The sequence below is a fragment of the Drosophila elegans genome, unplaced genomic scaffold (genome assembly GCF_018152505.1).
Source record: "Drosophila elegans isolate 14027-0461.03 unplaced genomic scaffold, ASM1815250v1 contig_405, whole genome shotgun sequence".
Taxonomy (NCBI): Eukaryota; Metazoa; Arthropoda; class Insecta; order Diptera; family Drosophilidae; genus Drosophila; species Drosophila elegans.
The window spans coordinates 68,389-87,644 of record NW_024545792.1 but is presented as its reverse complement, the minus strand read 5'-3'; the positions used below and the strand labels follow the sequence as shown (position 1 = coordinate 87,644).

The window sequence follows — 19,256 nt, the reverse complement described above, 5'->3', positions numbered from 1 at the left end:
TAATTATTTGACAGTTGTGAATTATGCTTTTATTTATTAAAATTGGAATTTTATTATTAAAATCGGAAAACGATATCATATAGCTGCCAAAGGAACTATCGAATAATTATGCTGCAAATCATCATAGCTTCAATGTTTTTAAACATTTACGCAAGTAAATCATAATTTTAATGTGTTCAAGAATATTTCGCTTTTGCAATAGCTGTAAGGGTATATGAACTTCGGCTCGCCGAAGTTTGCTTCCTTTCCTGTCCTAATACCTATTCCCATTTATTTTGTGAAACTAAAACGAAATGCTTCCGTAAATGCGACTATAATAAGCCCCACTACTTGATTACCGAATACAACAGGACAATTGCACAATTGCATGTGTATGGAAAGTGCCACTGAATTATTCTATAGCGTTTTAAATACGTTTTTTAATGAATGCGTTCCTGACAGTCTTCCTCCAAGACATAACAGAACTCCGTGGTTTACACAAGAGCTTCAAAGACTTAAAAACCTAAAAACAAATACTTACAAAAAGTACAAAAGGGCGAGCAAGCCATCTGATTTTTATACCCTTGTAGAGAGTATTATAATTTCAGTCAGAAGTTTGCAACGCAGTGAAAGAGACTACTCCGACCCTATTAAGTATATATATTCTTGATCAGCAGATCTAGAAGAGTCGATCTAGCCATGTCCGTCCGTCTGTCCGTCCGCCTGTCCGTCCGTCTGTCAGTCTGTCCGTCCGTTTCTACGCAAACTAGTCTCTCAGTTTTAAAGCTATCTGCATGAAACTTTCCCAAAAGTTGTCTTTTTATTGCAGGTAATATATAAGTCGGAAAGAGCCGGATCGGTCGACTATAGCATATAGCTCCCATAGGAACAATCGGAAAAAAAAATTAAAAAGAATTATAACTTAGCTGTTTTTTAATTTTGTTTTTTTAGTTCTTCGACATATAGTAATGGTTAGTTATTTCAGAATTCCAGTTTAAATTTCATCAAAATCGGACGACTATAGCATATAGCTCCCATAGGAACAATTGTATAGCTGCCATAGGAACTATCGAATAATTAAGCTGCAAATCATCATAGCTTCAATGTTTTTAAACATACACGTAAGTAAATCATAATTAAAACGTTTTAAAGAGTGTTTAGTTTTTGAAATAGCTGCAAGGGTATATGAACTTCGGCTTGCCGAAGTTTGCTTCCTTTCTTGTTTTGTTTAGAAATTCTTTTTTTTTTTAAACTGAAAACCGAAAATAATTTTATCTTGAAGATGGAACATTCACGAATCTAACAAGTTATTAACCTCAACATTAAAAGCTAGTAAAATAAGCTGTCGATGACCGAAATGGGCTAAACAACACTGGAGATACAAAATAAAATTGGCCACTGGAAAAAAACGTTTTATAAACTTTAAAAAAATTATACCAATTTTGAGTGTTATTTTTGAATATGGGAGGTCATCTACACCAGAAAATTAAGGTTTTATCGCTAAAATCTCTGGACGATTTTTCGATTTAAATGAATTGATTCAATGAATTGCAAAATTAGTAATTATACTACGAAAGATTTATTAAGCAATAAAAACCTCGCTGGTTCAATTATTTTGTGTGTGGGTTAAAATTTTAACCCTAAAGATTAAATTTAAATGAAAAGTTTTTGTTTTTTTTTGCATAGCCGACACGAAAAAATTAAATTTTTCTCCAATTAACTTCTTTTGTACCAGATTTTATGATAATAATTAAATTCTACACTGAATTTAATTATTATTATTGGGTGTACAAGTAGAAAACCGCCGTTTTCCACTGGGTGGCGCCACCTTTGGAAATCGGTGAGGGAATTCCGATCAGAAGCATCACATAGCAAGCTTAGGTATCGGTCAACAACTCCACATCATCTCGCTCGTCTATTCTCATTGTCCATTTTTTTGTTGGTGCGCGAATACGTCGAAATTTTAACCGGATAAGCGTCATTTGCGGGAGATTTTGCTTTTCGCGTTTCATCCAAAAAAATCTGTTGCTGAAGTGCGTCAAATGATTGTGGCAACATATAGTGAGTCGTGTATCAGTGAAAGAACGTGCCGAGAATGGTTCGTGAAATTCAAAAATGGTGATTATGACGTGGAAGACAAGGATCGGCCGGGTCCCGTGAAAAAGTTTGAAGATGCAGCTTTGGAGACTCTGTTGGATGAAGATTCTTGTTAGACACAACAAGCCTCAAACTATGAAAAAAACGGCGGTTTTCTACTTGTACACCTAATATTATTATTATTTAAAATAAGAAAATACTACATTCTTAGGTAAATCATAAAAGTAAAGAAAAAGTGGTATCTTTCGGAAAACTTATGCACTCACCAAAACAAACTTCTGATTCTCCTTGTCCATCAGAAACTCCATACTCTTGTGCGGCCTGCGAACGGACGCGATTGGGACGCAACCTTTGCCTGTAGAGGGTATGACAGCTTCTCCGTCTATATTGTCCATGTCGTAGATAGCCCTGGTCAAATTTAGACGCTTTACAAGGTAAGCCTTGTTCGAAAAGCTAAGAGGGTTGAATTTTATGTCCATAAGCGAACGCGTCTTCCCCGAAATGACCGTTTCATGAGTGTCCAGATTGGTTTCGATCAAACCCATCTTACCTCCCTCTCGCATGGGAGGAACAGCCACCGGAACGGCGGTAACCACAGTGGGCCTGGCCGTGAACATATTCGTCGTTAGTGCGACGCTCACCCGCGATGGTAACTTAGTGCCCCGCATATTTTCCGCATTAAAGTCCGCCGTCAACTGATTACCGACAAGCTTGTACTGTTCCTGTTCGGCACTTAGAAGCAGTTCGGTGGCATTGGCAGCTGTGGTGCCGCTAGCAGCAACTCCCAAAGGCGAAGGTGACTGGTTGCCACTCCGGGTTGGCAGCTTGGGCAGCGGCGGCTTACAGATCACCACTTTTTGCAGGGTTGGGGTCTTGCCTAGGTGCCCCAGCTGACGGCTGCTGTTTACACTGGCAGTGCATGCCTTGCTGTCTTCCAATTGTGGTATTCTCGATGGCTTCAGCGGGATATGCAAACTGTCGCATGACTTGGCGCTTCCGGTGCTATTCTTAATGGGCGAAGCCTTGAGCACCAATATCTGATTAGGCGTCCCCTTCTCGTCACGATGCTCCAGATTCTGTAGCTTTTTTTTTCGGCGCAGAGAGAAGCGGAGACCGTTGGTAATTCTGGAAAGGAAGCCCTTAGGGCCGGGCTGTTTTTCGTCGGCCCTGCCCACAGTCGTGGTTGGCAGCATCTCGCTTGTCTGGGGACTCTCGTTAAGCTCAAGCAGTTGCTGTGAGGCGTACAGAATGTGGAGGGCGCGGTTGGTAGGCGGCTCGCTTAGAATAGGCAGGGTTAGACTCAGGGGTCGTGCGTTCGCTTCATGTGCTGAATTGAACGACAAGTTTGCGACAACGCAAGGTTCAAGACTGACTGCGCTGCTTGTTGCAAGCTCGCTTTCCGAAGTGGTTTTAGCTTCGGTTCTTTGACCGAAGCAATCGGGTGTGGCGATGTTGACTTTATATTCGGTGGTGGCGTTCTCTTCGATCGACGACTCTCTTAAGTGCAGCGCCTGGTTTTGTTCGTAAAGCGAGGAAATGTTTTCATTCTCTTTAGTGTTGTGCACTACAGTAGCGTCCTGCATATCTTCGTCGCTCGAGGGACCCTGCTCGCTGGACTGACACTGATCGTCGTTTGGCTGCCAGCAGTACTTGCTCACCACCGGACAGAAGCTAACTTCCTTGCCAAACGAGTGTCGCGACCCGGCGTGCAGTAGTATACCTAAAGGTTTAGGCAAGTGGTGCATTGAGGTGTGAGCACTATTCACGTAGATTTCGTCCTCCGGCTCCTGCCGGTCGTTGTCACAAGCCGATAGATTTGGCGTGCTGCTTACCAGGCTGCGTTGCTTTAAGGACTGAAACTGCCGCTTCGGCAGTGGTCTTTGCGAGATGACTTGCTGGTGGCACGGAACCGCAATGTTCTGCAAGTCAAAGTGACAGTGCTCAAGGCTCTGAGCGTAATTGGTGCTCAGATTGGTTGGGTCTTGGTCAAAAGTCTTGCCGAAGGACTGTTTGGGGTTACTAGCCGAACCCTTGTGGCGCGGTGGCTGCTTAATAATCAGCTGCACGTGCTGCATTTGGGGCTCCTCGGGTGCATTAGAAATACAGTCCCCTGGCGGCGGCAACGTCTCCTCCTGAATCGGCTTATCCGTCAGTATGGAAATATTTTTGTCATATATCTTGCTGATTTCGTCCAGCAAGAAGTTGTTCTTGCAGATAATCTGTTCGTAGATACCTCCCGACATGTCTTCCGACTTGCTCCTCTTGTGATTTCTCCCTAAATGCTCTTTTGGCGGACAAGCGTCCGTGTAGTCCAGAAGTGTAAGGTTTTGGTAGCTAGCGTTAAGATACCCTGCACTGGCCACACACAATGTTCGCCTGGCACTCTCGCTCACGCTGCAGCTCCTCCGAATACTCTGACATTCAAGGAAAAAGTCGTCGCGGGATTGGTCTCGCGCAAAGAAAAACGCCTCGCTGCAGCTGTTACTCACGCTGCTGTTCGTGTGCTGGTTGTGACGCAGGCGGCGGCGCAGTCCAAGCTGTTGCAGTTCGTTGGGAAAAGAGGTCGTTGTAGGCAAGCTGCTGTCGTTGGAACTGCTGCTCTGGCTACGGAAGCTGTGGCTGCTTGGGCCCAGAACGGAGCTGTAAGGGGAATACAGGTTGCCAATTCGAAATGAGAGTGGACCTCGCGGCTCGCGGATGTCGGGCAAACTGTTACGTAGACAAGTAAACGAGGCGAGAGACGACGTTGATGTGGTCGATCCGGTCGGGGACGGAAGAGGCGAAGACATTTCGGTCTGAGAGCCGGCCCTCTCAGGAAAACTATAAATAGACAACGAAGGAGAGCACGGAGAGCATGGCGTTGCGGCGGTGTCCGTAGTCTGCTCTATTTTGGGCAGACACAAATCAGGAGAGTTTCGGGAATGCGGCGAGCCCTCCTCCAGTAGCACCAGTTCCTCCTCCTCCTCGCTGAGCTTTTCGAAATTCATTGGTGTGCATTTAGACTTTTCTAGCTGCAGAGTTCTGAGCTCACAGTAGCCAGAGACTTCCGATCGATTTTTGGTAGAGTTGGGCGGCACTCGCCGGGTGGCCGTTATAGACTGAATTTTAGTTATCCTTGCATTTCCGCTGCCGAGATACGATCTTTGAAGGCTGTGACTACTGCTATCGCTGGACGAGCTGGAACTGGAGCAGGTCTCCGAGTCGGACTTCAGTTCAGTCTGGTGCGCGCACTTGAAGAACAGTCGCTGCTGGTCCTCAAATTTAAGCTTGTTCAGCTCGTAGTACGTCTGATGCAGACGACCATCGCTAGACTCATATCGCTTTATTAGCGACAGGGACGACGAAGATTCCCTTCTGCTCTCTGGATTGCTGTCACTGGGTCGAGTTGAGGCACCTAGCTCGCAGGTAAAAAGCGAGGGCGAGCTGTTGCCCAAAGTGCTCATACTTTGGTGTTGCTCCTGGAGTGTAAGCTGCCGCTCGAGGGACTCAAACAGCACCAAAGAAGAGCTGCGTGATAGCGAGTGGTAGGAGTCATTGTCCGAATTATAGTCCTCAAAGAAGCCGCCGCGCCGATTGCCTGAGTTGCTTCGCTGGCTCTGGCTTCCACAGCTATCCCGAGCACATGTATCTGGGACCAGAAAGCGCTCTAAACTATTGTGGTACTCGGAATGCTGACGCTGAGGACGGCGCATCAGGACGTTATCCTCAAAACCCTGGCAAGGATCGGTCTCCAAACTATGCCTTGGTCTCTTGGGCGGGCAGGCAAAGTCACGCTCAGACATGGAATCGACATCTTCATGAAAAAGTTTAATTAAACAAGAAAGGAAGCAAACTTCGGCAAGCCAAAGTTCATATACCCTTGCAGCTATTGCAAAAACTTAATATTCTTGAAATCAATCAAATAATGATTTACTTGCGTATATGCTTAAAAACATTCAAGCTATGATGATTCGCAGCTCAATTATTCGATAGTTCCTATGGCAGCTTTATGATATCGTTTTCGATTTTAATAAAATTAAAGGCGTTATTCTGAACTGTCAAATTATTAATAAGAATTTTTTAAAAAAGTACAAAATAGAAAAGTTACATTTAAAAAGAAACATTTTTTATATAGTTTTATAGTTTCCATGGGAGCTATATGATATAGTCGTCCGATTTTGATGAAATTTTAACCGTAATTCTGAAATATTTGACTATTACTATTTGTTGAACAACAAAAAAAAATATTTAAAAACAGCAAAGTTATAATTATTTTTCCGATTGTTCCTATGGGAACTTTATGATATAGTCGTCCGATTTTGATGAAATTTAAACCGTAATTCTGAAATAATTAACCCATTACTGCATGTCGAAGAACTAAAAAAAAAATTAAAAACACCAAAGTTATAATTTTTTTTATTTATTTTTCCGATTGTTCCTATGGGAGCTATATGCTATAGTCGTTCGATCCGGCTCCTTCCGACTTCTATACGACCTGCAATAGAAATACAACTTTTGAGAGACTAGTTTTCGTAGAAACGGACGGACAGACGGACATGGCAAGATCGACTCTCCTAGTGATGCTGATCAAGAACATATATACTTTATAGGGTCTTCTGACTGAAATTAAAATACTCTCTGCAAGGGTATAAAAAGGGAATTGTATATTTATAGCAGCTTACCCTTAATCACATCTATGCGTACCATTGTGCCCGATTCAGACTTAATGGAGCTCCAATAGCTGAAGCGCTGCTCTGGGCAGCCACTCCAGGTGCACTGGCCATGTTCCTCGTCTTCGCTAGTCTCCTCCATGATGGGCTCCAAGATTTGCCGAGAACTGGACAAGTAAACAGCATCTAAAATAAATCGACGGAATACTGTTATTATGTCCCGATTCTTTTCGATTTTTAGGCGTGTTTTTTTATTCTTTTTATACCTTTGCAGAGGGTATTATAATTTCTGTCAGAAGTTTGCAACACAGTGAAGGAGACATCTCCGACACTATAAAGTGTATATATTCTTGATCACCATCACTAGGCGAGTCGTTCTAGCCAGTCCGTCCGTCTGTCAGTCCGTCTGTCCGTCCGTCTGTCCGTCCGTCTGTCCGTCTGTCCGTCTGTCCGTCCGTCTGTCCGTCCGTCTGTCCGTCCGTCTGTCCGTCCGTCTGTCCGTCCGTCTGTCCGTCCGTTTCTACGCAAACTAGTCTCTCAGTTTTAAAGCTATCTGCATGAAACTTTCAAAAAAGTTGTCTTTCTATTGCAGGTAGTATATAAGTCGGAACGAGCCGGATCGGTCGACTTTGCTGTTTTTTAATTTTTTGTTTAGTTCTTCGACTTTTAGTAATGGTTAAATATTTCCGATTTACGGTTTAAATTTCATCAAAATCGGACGACTATAGCATATAGCTCCCATAGGAACAATCGGAAAAATAAATGAAAAAAATTAGAACTTTTCTGTTTTTTAATTTTTTGTTAAGTCCTTCGACACTTAGTAATGGTTAAATATTTCCGATTTACGGTTTAAATTTCATCAAAATCGGACGACTATAGCATATAGCTCCCATAGGAACAATCGGAAAAATAAATGAAAAAAATTATAACTTTTCTGTTTTTTAATTTTTTGTTCAGTTCTTCGACATATAGCAATGGTTAAATATTTCAGAATTATGGTTTAGATTTTATCAAAATCGGACGTCTATATCATATAGCTCCCATAGAAATAATAAAAATATATAAAATAACTATCAAATAATTGGGTTGCTAATCATCATAGCTTCAATGTTTTTAAACATATACGCAGTAAATCATAATTTTAATGTTTTCAAAAATGTTAAATTCTTGCAATAGCTGCAAGGGTATATGAACTTCGGCTTGCCGAAGTTTGCTGTCTTTCTTGTTTTTATTTATTTTTATTAAAAAATACCAAAGAGCTATATGCTGTAGTCGTCCGATTTTGATGAAATTTTAACCGTAATTCTGAAATATTGAACTATTACTATATCTCGAAGAACTAAAAAAAAAATTAAAAAACAACAAAGTTATAAGTTTTTTTTCATTTATTTTTCCGATTGTTCCTATGGGAGCTATATGCTATAGTCGTCCGATTTTTATGAAATTTAAACCGTAATTCTAAAATACATATATATCTCGAAGAACTAAAAACAAAATTAAAAAACACCAAAAATATATTTTTTTAAATTTATTTTTCCGATTGTCCCTATGGGAGCTATATGCTATAGTCGTCCGATCCGGCTCGATCCGACTTATATACTACCTTCAATAAAAAGACAACTTTTGGGAAAGTTTCATGCAGATAGCCTTAAAATTGAGAGACAAGTTTGCGTAGAAACGGACGGACAGACTGACAGACGGACAGACGGACAGACGGACGGACAGACGGACAGACGGTTATGGCTAGATCGACTCGGCTAGTGATGCTGATCAAGAATATATATACTTTATAGGGTCGGAGATGTCTCCTTCACTGCGTTGCAAACTTCTGACTGAAATTATAATACCCTCTGCAAGAGTATAAAAAATTAAAATAAGTTATAATTTTTTATACCCTTGAAGAGGGTCAGAAGTTTGCAACGCAGTGAAGGAGACGTTTCCGACCCTATAAAGTATATATATTCTTGATCAGCATCACTATTAGAGTCGATCTAGCCATGTCCGTATGTCCGTCCGTCTGTCCGTCCGTTTATATGCAAACTAGTCTCTCAGTTTTAAAGCTATCTGCATGAAACTTTCCCAAAAAGTGTCTTTCTATTGCAGGTAGTATATAAGTCGGAACGAGCCGGATCGGACGACTATAGCATATAGCTCCCATAGGAACAATCGGAAAAATAATTGAAAAAAAATTATAACTTTGCTGTTTTTTAATTTTTTGTTTAGTTCTTCGACATATAGCAATGGTTAAATATTTCAGAATTATGGTTTAACTTTCATCAAAATCGGACGACTATAGAATATAGCTCCCATAGGAACAATCGGAAAAATAATTGAAAAAAAATTATAACTTAGCTGTTCTTTAATTTTTTGTTTTGTTCTTCGACATAAAGCAATGGTTAAATATTTCAGAATTATGGTTAAAATTTCATCAAAATCGGACGACTATACAATATAGCTCCCATAGGAACAATCGGAAAAATAATTGAAAAAAATTGTAACTTTGCTGTTTTTTAATTTTTTGTTTAGTTCTTCGACATACAGCAATGGTTAAATATTTCAGAATTATGGTTAAAATTTCATCAAAATCGGACGACTATAGCATATAGCTCCCATAGGAACAATCGGAAAAATAATTGAAAAAAAATTATAACTTTGCTGTTTTTTAATTTTTTTTTTAGTTCTTCGACATATAGCAATGGTTAAATATTTCAGAATTATGGTTTAAATTTCATCAAAATCGGACGACTATATCATATAGCTCCCATACAAACAATAAAAATATATAAAAGAACAATCAAATAATTAAGCTGCAAATCGTCATAGCTTCAATGTTTTTAAACATATACGCAAGTAAATCATAATTTTAATGTTTTCAAAAATATTTAATTCTTGCGATAGCTGCAAGGGTATATGAACTTCGGCTTGCCGAAGTTTGCGTTCTTTCTTGTTTTTTTATATTTTTTTATGATTGTTCCTATGGGAGCTATATGCTATAGTCGTCCGATTTTGATGAAATTTTAACCGTAATTCTGAAATATTTAACTATTACTATATCTCGCAGATATATAACCATTACTATATCTCGAAGAACTAAAAACAAAATTAAAAAACACCAAAGTTATAATTTTTTTTTATTTTTTTATGATTGTTTCTATGGGAGCTATATGCTTTATTCGTCCGATTTTGATGAAATTTAAATCGTAACTCTGAAATATTTAACCATTACTATATCTCGAAGAACTAAAAAAAAAATTAAAAACACCAAAGTTATAATTTTTTTTTTATTTATTTTTTATGATTGTTCCTATGGGAGCTATATGCTATAGTCGTCCGATTTTTATGAAATTTAAACCGTAATTCTAAAATATATATATATCTCGAAGAACTAAAAACAAAATTAAAAAACACCAAAGTTATAATTTTTTTATATTTTTTTTATGATTGTTCCTATGGGAGCTATATGCTATAGTCGTCCGATTTTGATGAAATTTTAACCGTAATTCTGAAATATTTAACTATTACTATATCTCGCAGATCTAAAAAAAAAATTAAAAAACACCAAACAAAAATATTTTTTATACCATTGCAGAGGGTATTATAATTTCAGTCAGAAGTTTGCAACGCAGTGAAGGAGACGTTTCCGACCCTATAAAGTATATATATTCTTGATCAGCATCACTAGTAGAGTCGATCTAGCCATGTCCGTCTGTCCGTCCGTCTGTCCGTCTGTCCGTCCGTTTATATGCAAACTAGTCTCTCAGTTTTAAAGCTATCTGCATGAAACTTTCCCAAAAGGTGTCTTTCTATTGCAGGTAGTATATAAGTCGGAACGAGCCCGATCGGAAGACTATAGCATATAGCTCCCATAGGAACAATCTGAAAAATAAATGAAAAAAATTATAACTTTGCTGTTTTTTAATTTTTTGTTTTGTTCTTCGACGTATAGTAATGGTTAAATATTTCCGATTTACGGTTTAAATTTCATCAAAATCGGACGACTATAGCATATAGCTCCCATAGGAACAATCGGAAAAATAAATGAAAAAAATTATAACTTTGCTGTTTTTTAATTTTTTGTTTAGTCCTTCGACACTTAGTAATGGTTAAATATTTCAGAATTATGGTTTAAATTTCATCAAAATCGGACGACTATAGCATATAGCTCCCATAGGAACAATCGGAAAAATAATTGAAAAAAAATTATAACTTTGCTGTTTTTTAATTTTTTGTTTAGTTCTTCGACGTATAGCAATTGTTAAATATTTCAGAATTATGATTAAAATTTCATCAAAATCGGACGACTATAGCATATAGCTCCCATAGGAACAATCGGAAAAATAATTGAAAAAAAATTATAACTTTGCTGTTTTTTAATTTTTTTTTTTAGTTCTTCGACATATAGCAATGGTTAAATATTTCAGAATTATGGTTTAAATTTCATCAAAATCGGACGACTATATCATATAGCTCCCATACAAATAATAAAAATATATAAAAGAACAATCAAATAATTAAGCTGCAAATCGTCATAGCTTCAATGTTTTTAAACATATACGCAAGTAAATCATAATTTTAATGTTTTCAAAAATATTCAATTCTTGCGATAGCTGCAAGGGTATATGAACTTCGGCTTGCCGAAGTTTGCTTTCTTTCTTGTTTTTAATTTATTTTTCCGATTGTCACTATGGGAGCTATATTCTATAGTCGTCCGATCCGGCTCGATCCGACTTATATACTACCTTCAACAGAAAGACAACTTTTGGGAAAGTTTCATGCAGATAGCTTTAAAATTGAGAGACAAGTTTGCGTAGAAACGGACGGACAGACTGAATGACGGACGGACAGACGGTTATGGCTAGATCGACTCGGCTAGTGATGCTAATCAAGAATATATATACTTTATAGGGTCGGAGATGTCTCCTTCACTGCGTTGCAAACTTCTGACTGAAATTATAATACCCTCTGCAAGAGTATAAAAAATTAAAATAAGTTATAATTTTTTATACCCTTGCAGAGGGTCAGAAGTTTGCAACGCAGTGAAGGAGACGTTTCCGACCCTATAAAGTATATAAATTCTTGATCAGCATCACTAGGAAAATCGATTTAGCCATGTCCGTCTGTCCGTCCGTTTCTACGCAAACTAGTCCCTCAGTTTTTAGCTATACGCATTCCAATTTCTGAAAAAAATTACATATTAAACAAGAAAGAAAGCAAACTTCGGCAAGCCGAAGTTAATATACCCTTGCAGCTATTGCAAGAAATAAACATTTTTGAAAACATTAAAATTATGATTTACTTGCGTATAAGTTTAAAAACATTGAACCTATGATGATTAGCAGCTCAATTATTTGATAGCTATTTTATATATTTTTATTATTTCTATGGGAGCTATATGATACAGACGTCCGATTTTTATAAAATTGAAACCATAATTCTGAAATATTTAACCATTGCTATATGTCGAAGAACTAAACAAAAAATTAAAAAACAGAAAAGTTATAATTTTTTTTCATTTATTTTTCCGATTGTTCCTATGGGAGCTATATGCTATAGTCGTCCGATTTTCATGAAATTTAAAGCGTAAGTCGGTAATATTTAACCATTACTAACTGTCGAAGAAGTAAACAAAATATTGAAAAACAGCAAAGTTATAATTTTTTTCATTTATTTTTTATGATTGTTCCTATGGGAGCTATATGCTATAGTCGTCCGATTTTGATGAAATTTTAACCGTAGTTCTGAAATATTTAACTATTACTATATCTCGAAAATCTAAAAAAAAAATTAAAAAACACCAAAAATATATATTTTTTAAATTTATTTTTCCGATTGTCCCTATGGGAGCAATATGCTATAGTCGTCCGATCCGACGTATATACTACCTGCAATAGAAAGACAAATTTTGGGAAAGTTTCATGTAGATAGTTTTAAAACTGAGAGACTAGTTTGCGTAGAAACGGACGGACAGACGGACAGACTGACAGACGGACGGACAGACGGACATGGCTAGATCGACTCGGCTAGTGATGCTGATCAAGAATATATATACTTTATAGGGTCGGAGATGTCTCCTTCACTGCGTTGCAAACTTCTGACTTAAATTATAATACCCTCTGCAAGGGTATAAAAAATTAAAATAAGTTATAATTTTTTATACCCTTGCAGAGGGTCAGAAGTTTGCAACGCAGTGAAGGAGACGTTTCCGACCCTATAAAGTATATATATTCTTGATCGGCATCACTAGGAAAATCAATTTAGCCATGTCCGTTTGTCCGTCCATTTCTACGCAAACTAGTCCCTCAGATTTTAGCTATACGCATGAAACTTTCCCAAAAGTTGACTTTCTATTGCAGGTAGTATATAAGTCGGAATGAGCCGGATCAGACGACTATGGCATATAGTTCCCATAGGAACAATCGGAAAAATAATAAAAACAAGAAAGGAAGCAAACTTCGGCAAGCCGAAGTTCATATACCCTTGCAGCTTTGATGGTTAAATAGAATTACGGTTTAAATTTTATCAAACTCGGACGACAACTTTTGGGAAAGTTTCATGCTGATAGCTTTAAATCTGGGAGACTAGTTTGCGCAGGAACGGACGGACAGACGGACAGACAGACGGACATGGCTAGATCGACTCTCCTAATGATGCTGATCAAGAATATATGCACTTTATAGGGTCGAAGATGTCTCCTTCACTGCGTTGCCAACTTCTGACGGAAACTATAATACCCTCTGCTAGGGTATAAATATAACTTCGCTGTTTTTATACACTTGGAAAATTCCTGGATATAGCGGTCCGAATGGGAACATTCAAAAAGTGTATTTATATAGTCGAATGCCGATCCATTTTTCGTCACCTCGTTAGGAGGTGTTTGTGTGATATGTCGAAAGTTTCGTAATCTAAAAAGCTATAAGAACTCGAAAATAAAAGGAAATCTTTACTGGCACTTTCAAAACAATTACTAAACTGTGAACACAAAAACCTTATTTTGGTTATAGTTCCGTAAATATTATACTTGAAGAAATTATGTCAAGATTGTAAATAAGTAAGTAAAAATGGTTTCAAAACCCTCAAACATCGCATTATTTCGCACATACAAACCAAAAACGGAAAATAGTGCTCGTTTCAAAAACGCTGTATTTGTCTTGCTTGTTCAATATCTTTCAAACAGAGTACCGGATTAAGAGATAATTGTGGTGTCGTTGGACGCATTTTTAAAGCGAGAATACATCCATGCTATAAATGTAAGACTTTTTGCTCCACCGGCCCCAAAAGCTCTAGTAAAAGACAACATTTTGTTTGCACTTTCACCTCCATTTCTCCGAAACCAAATGTCTTTCTTAAACTCTTAGCATTACTATATCATTTTTTAAGATCGGACTATTCTGAGTTGACTTCGAAAATTTCGGCTATATAGTAGTCTCCTTGAGCACGCTTACCGGTGCTCATACTGTTCCCATTACCAGAGTTTTCCATTCGAACCGCTTTATACAGGTATTTTGCCTACACATACATTTTGTAGTTTAGCGTTACGAATGGGAACATTTAAAAAGTGTATTTATTTAGTCGAATGCATATTCATTTTTCGTCACAAAAATTGATATCAGATATTTTACATGGTGTTATTAGGGTCGGAAAAGTGATCTTCTGACTGAAATTAAAATACCATTTGAAATTATATAAAAACAAGAAAGAGAGCAAATATACCATTGCAGCTATTGCAAATATTAAATATTCTTGAAATCATTAAAAACTATCATTTACTTGCGTATATGTTTAAAAACTGTGAAGCTATGATGATTTGCAGCTCAATTATTCGTTAGTTCCTATGGCAGCTATATGATGTCGTTTTCCGATTTTAATAAAATGAAAAGCGTAATTCTGAACTGTCAAATTATTAAAAACTCAGAATTTTTTAAAATACCAGCAAAATAAAATTACATTTATAAAACAAGAAAGGAAGCAAACTTCGGCAAGCCGAAGTTCATATACCCTTGCAGCTGTTGCAAGAATTTAAAATTTTTGAAAACATTAAAATTATGATTTACTTGCGTATATGTTTAAAAACAGTGAAGCTATGATGATTAGCAGCTCAATTATTCAATAGATATTTTATATATTTTTATTATTTCTATGGGAGCTATATGATATAGACGTCCGATTTTGATAAAATCTAAACCATAATTCTGAAATATTTACCCATTGCTATATGTCGAAGAACTGAACAAAAATTTAAAAAACATAAAAGTTATAATTTTTTTTCATTTATTCTTCCGATTGTTCCTAAGGGAGCTATATGCTATAGTCATCCGATTTTAGTGAAATTTAAACCGTAAATCGGAAATATTTTACCATTACTAAATGCCGAAGAACAAAAAATTGAAAAACAGCAAAGTTATAATTTTTTTTCATTTATTTTTCCGATTGTTCCTATGGGAGGTATATGCTATAGTCGTCCGATTTTGATGAAATTTAAAACGTAAATCGGAAATATTTAACCATTACTAAATGTCGAAGAACTGAACAAAAAATTAAAAAACAGCAAAGTTATAATTTTTTTCCATTTATTTTTCCGATTGTTCCTATGGGAGCTATATGCTATAGTCGTCCGATCCGGCTCGTTCCGACTTATATACTACCTGCAATAGAAAGACAACTTTTGGAACAGTTTCATGCAGATAGCTTTAAAACTGAGAGACTAGTTTGCGTAGAAACGGACGGACAGACGGACATGGCTAGATCGACTCGCCTTGTGATGCTGATCAAGAATATATATACTTTATAGGGTCGGAGATGTCTCCTACACTGCGTTGCAAACTTCTGACTGAAATTATAATACCCTCTGCAAGGGTATAAAAATTGTTTTTTTTTTAATATTTTTATTGTTTTAAAATTGGACGACATTAATCTTCCAAAAATCATAGTCGTCCGATTTTGATTAAATTTAAACCGTAATTCCGAAATTTTAACTTTTACTAAATGTCAAAAAAATATAAAAAACGAGAAAGCAAGCAAACTTCGGCAAGCCGAAGTTCATATACCCTTGCAGCTATTTATAAAACTTAATACTCTTGAAAACGTTAAAATTATGATTTACTTGCGTGTATGTTTAAAAACATTGAAACTATAATGATTTGCAGCTTAAATATTCGATAGTTCCTATGGCAGCTATACGATTGTTCCTATGGGAGCTATATGCTATAGTCGTCCGATTTTGATGAAATTTAAACCGTAATTCTGAAATATTTAACCATTACTATATCTCGAAGAACTAAATAAAAATTTAACAAGAAAGTAAGCAAACTTCGGCAAGCCGAAGTTCATATACCCTTGCAGCTATTGCAAAAAATCAAATATTTTTTAAAACATTAAAATAATGATTTACTTGCGTATATGTCTGAAAACATTGAAGCTATGATGATTTGCAACTCAATTATTAGATAGTTATATTATATATTTTTATTATTTCAATGGGAGCTTTATGATATAGTCGTCCGATTTTGATGAAATTTAAAACGTAATTCTGAAATATTAAACCATTACTATATCTCGAAGAACTAAAAAAAAAATTAAAAAACACCAAAGTTACAATATTTTTTTATTTTTTTTTTGATTGTTCCTATAGAAGCTATATGCTATAGTCGTCCGATTTTGATAAAATTTTAACCGTAATTCTGAAATATTTAACTTTTACTATATCTCAAAAATCTAAAAAAAAAATTAAAAAACACCAAAAATATATTTTTTTAAATGTATTTTTCCGATTGTCCCTATGGGAGCTATATGCTATAGTCGTCCGATCCAGCTCGATCCGACTTATATACTACCTGCAATAGAAAGACAACTTTTGGGAAAGTTTCATGCAGATAGCTTCAAAACTGAGAGACTAGTTTGCGTAGAAACGGACGGACAGACGGACAGACGGACGGACAGACGGACAGACGGACGGACAGACGGACAGAAGGACGGACAGACGGACAGAAGGACGGACAGACGGACATGGCTAGATCGACTCGGCTAGTGATGCTGATCAAGAATATTTATACTTTATAGGGTCGGAGATGTCTCCTTCACTGCGTTGCAAACTTCTGACTGAAATTATAATACTCTCTACAAGGGTATAAAAATCAGATGGCTTGCTCGACCTTTTGTACTTTTTGTAAGTGTTTATTTTTAGGTTTTTAAGGCTTTGAAGCTCTTGTGTAAACCACGGAGTTCTGTTATGTCTTGGAGGAAGACTGTCAGGAACGCATTCATTAAAAAACGTATTTAAAACGCTATAGAATAATTCAGTGGCACTTTCCATACACATGCAATTGTGCAATTGTCCTGTTGTATTCGGTAATCAAGTAGTGGGGCTTATTATAGTCGCATTTACGGAAGCATTTCGTTTTAGTTTCACAAAATAAATGGGAATAGGTATTAGGACAGGAAAGGAAGCAAACTTCGGCGAGCCGAAGTTCATATACCCTTGCAGCTATTGCAAAAACGAAATATTCTTGAAAACATTAAAATTATGATTTACTTGCGTATATGTTTAAAAACATTGAAGCTATGATGATTTGCAGCATAATTATTCGATAGTTCCTTTGGCAGCTATATGATATCGTTTTCCGATTTTAATAATAAAATTCCAATTTTAATAAATAAAAGAATAATTCACAACTGTCAAATAATAAAATAATCAAAAAGAATTTCTGAAAAAAATTACATATTTAAAAAGTTTAAATTTTTATTTTTTAATATATTTATTGTTTTCATGGGAGCTTTATGTTATAGTCGTCCGATTTTGATGAAATTTAAACCGTAATTCTAAAATATATAACCATTAATTACTATATCTCGAAGAACTAAAAACAAAATTAAAAAACAGCAAAGTTATAATTTTTTTTTATTTTTTTTATTATTGTTCCTATGGGAGCTATATGCTATATTCGTCCGATTTTGATGAAATTTAAACCGTAATTCTGAAATATTTAACCATTACTATATCTCGAAGAACTAAAAAAAAAAATTAAAAAACACCAAATTTATAATTTTTTTTATTTATATACCCTTGCAGAGGGTATTATAATTTCAGTCAGAAGTTTGCAACGCAGTAAAGGAGACATCTCCGACCCTATAAAGTATATATATTCTTGATCAGCATCACAAGGCGAGTCGATCTAGCCATGTCCGTCTGTCCGTCCGTTTCTACGCAAACTAGTCTCACAGTTTTAAAGCTATCTGCATGAAACTTTTCCAAAAGTTGTCTTTCTATTGCAGGTAGTATATAAGTCGGAACGAGCCGGATCGGACGACTATAGCATATAGCTCCCATAGGAACAATCGGAAAAATAAATGAAAAAAAATTATAACTTTGCTGTTTTTTAATTTTTTGTTTAGTTCTTCGATATATAGTAATGGTTAAATATTTCAGAATTACGGTTTAAACTTCACCAAAATCGGACGACTATAGCATATAGCTCCCATAGGAACAATCGGAAAAATAAATGAAAAAAATTATAACTTTTCTGTTTTTTAATTTTTTGTTTAGTCCTTCGACATTTAGTAATAGTTAAATATTTCAGAATTATGGTTCAGATTTTATCAAAATCGGACGTCTTTATCATATAGCTCCCATAGAAATAATAAAAATATATCAAATAACTATCTAATAATTGAGCTACTAATCATCATAGCTTCAATATTTTTAAACATATACACAGTAAATCATAATTTTAATGTTTTCAAAAATGTTAAATTCTTGCAATAGCTGCAAGGGTATATGAACTTCGGCTTGCCGAAGTTTGCTTTCTTTCTTGTTTTTATGATTGTTCCTATGGGAGCTATATGCTTAACCATTACTATATCTCGAAGAACTAACAAAAATATTAAAAAACAACAAAGGGTATTATAATTTCAGTTAGAAGTTTGCAACGCAGTGAAGGAGACATCTCCGACCCTATAAAGTATATTTATTCTTGATCAGCATCTCTAGTTGATTCGATCTAGCCATGTCCGTCTGTCCGTCCGTTTCTACGCAAACTAGTCTCTCAATTTTAAAGCTATCTGCATGAAACTCTCCTAAAAGTTGTCTTTCTATTGCAGGTAGTATATAAGTCGGATCGAGCCGGATCGGACGACTATAGCATAAAGCTCCCATGGGGACAATCGGAAAAATAAATTTAAAAAATATATATTTTTGGTGTTTTTAAATTTTTTTTTTAGATCTTCGAGATATAGTAATGGTTATATATTCTAGAAATACGGTTTAAATTTCATCAAAATCTGACGACTATAGCATATAGCTCCCATAGGAACAATCATAAAAATAAATAAAAAACAAGAAAGCAAGCAAACTTCGGCCAGCCGAAGTTTATATACCCTTGCATCTATTTCAAAAACTAAATACTCTTGAAAACGTTTAAATTATGATTTACATGTGTGTATGTTTAAAAACATTGAAGCTATGATGATTTGCAGCTTAATTATTCGATAGTTCCTATGGCAGCTATACGATTGTTCCTATGGGAGCTATATGCTATA

General features: G+C 36.1%; 1 protein-coding gene across 2 annotated transcripts in view; it reads right to left on the bottom strand.

Annotated features, from left to right (window-relative positions):
• Positions 1-1,841: 1,841 nt before the first annotated feature.
• LOC108150543 overlaps positions 1,842-19,256 on the bottom strand; it is a 33,920-nt gene continuing 16,505 nt past the window's right edge. Inside the window, exons 3-5 of one of the 2 annotated variants that reach the window (XM_041708877.1) lie at positions 6,738-6,911; positions 2,343-5,869; positions 1,842-2,168 (exon numbers count right to left, since the gene is read on the bottom strand). In XM_041708877.1, coding sequence (XP_041564811.1) covers positions 1,857-2,168; positions 2,343-5,869; positions 6,738-6,911 — 4,013 coding nt within the window. In that variant the 3' untranslated portion in view covers positions 1,842-1,856. Of the gene's footprint in view, positions 2,169-2,342; positions 5,870-6,737; positions 6,912-19,256 lie in introns of those variants that run through there. The other variant, XM_041708878.1, reaches the window with a different exon arrangement.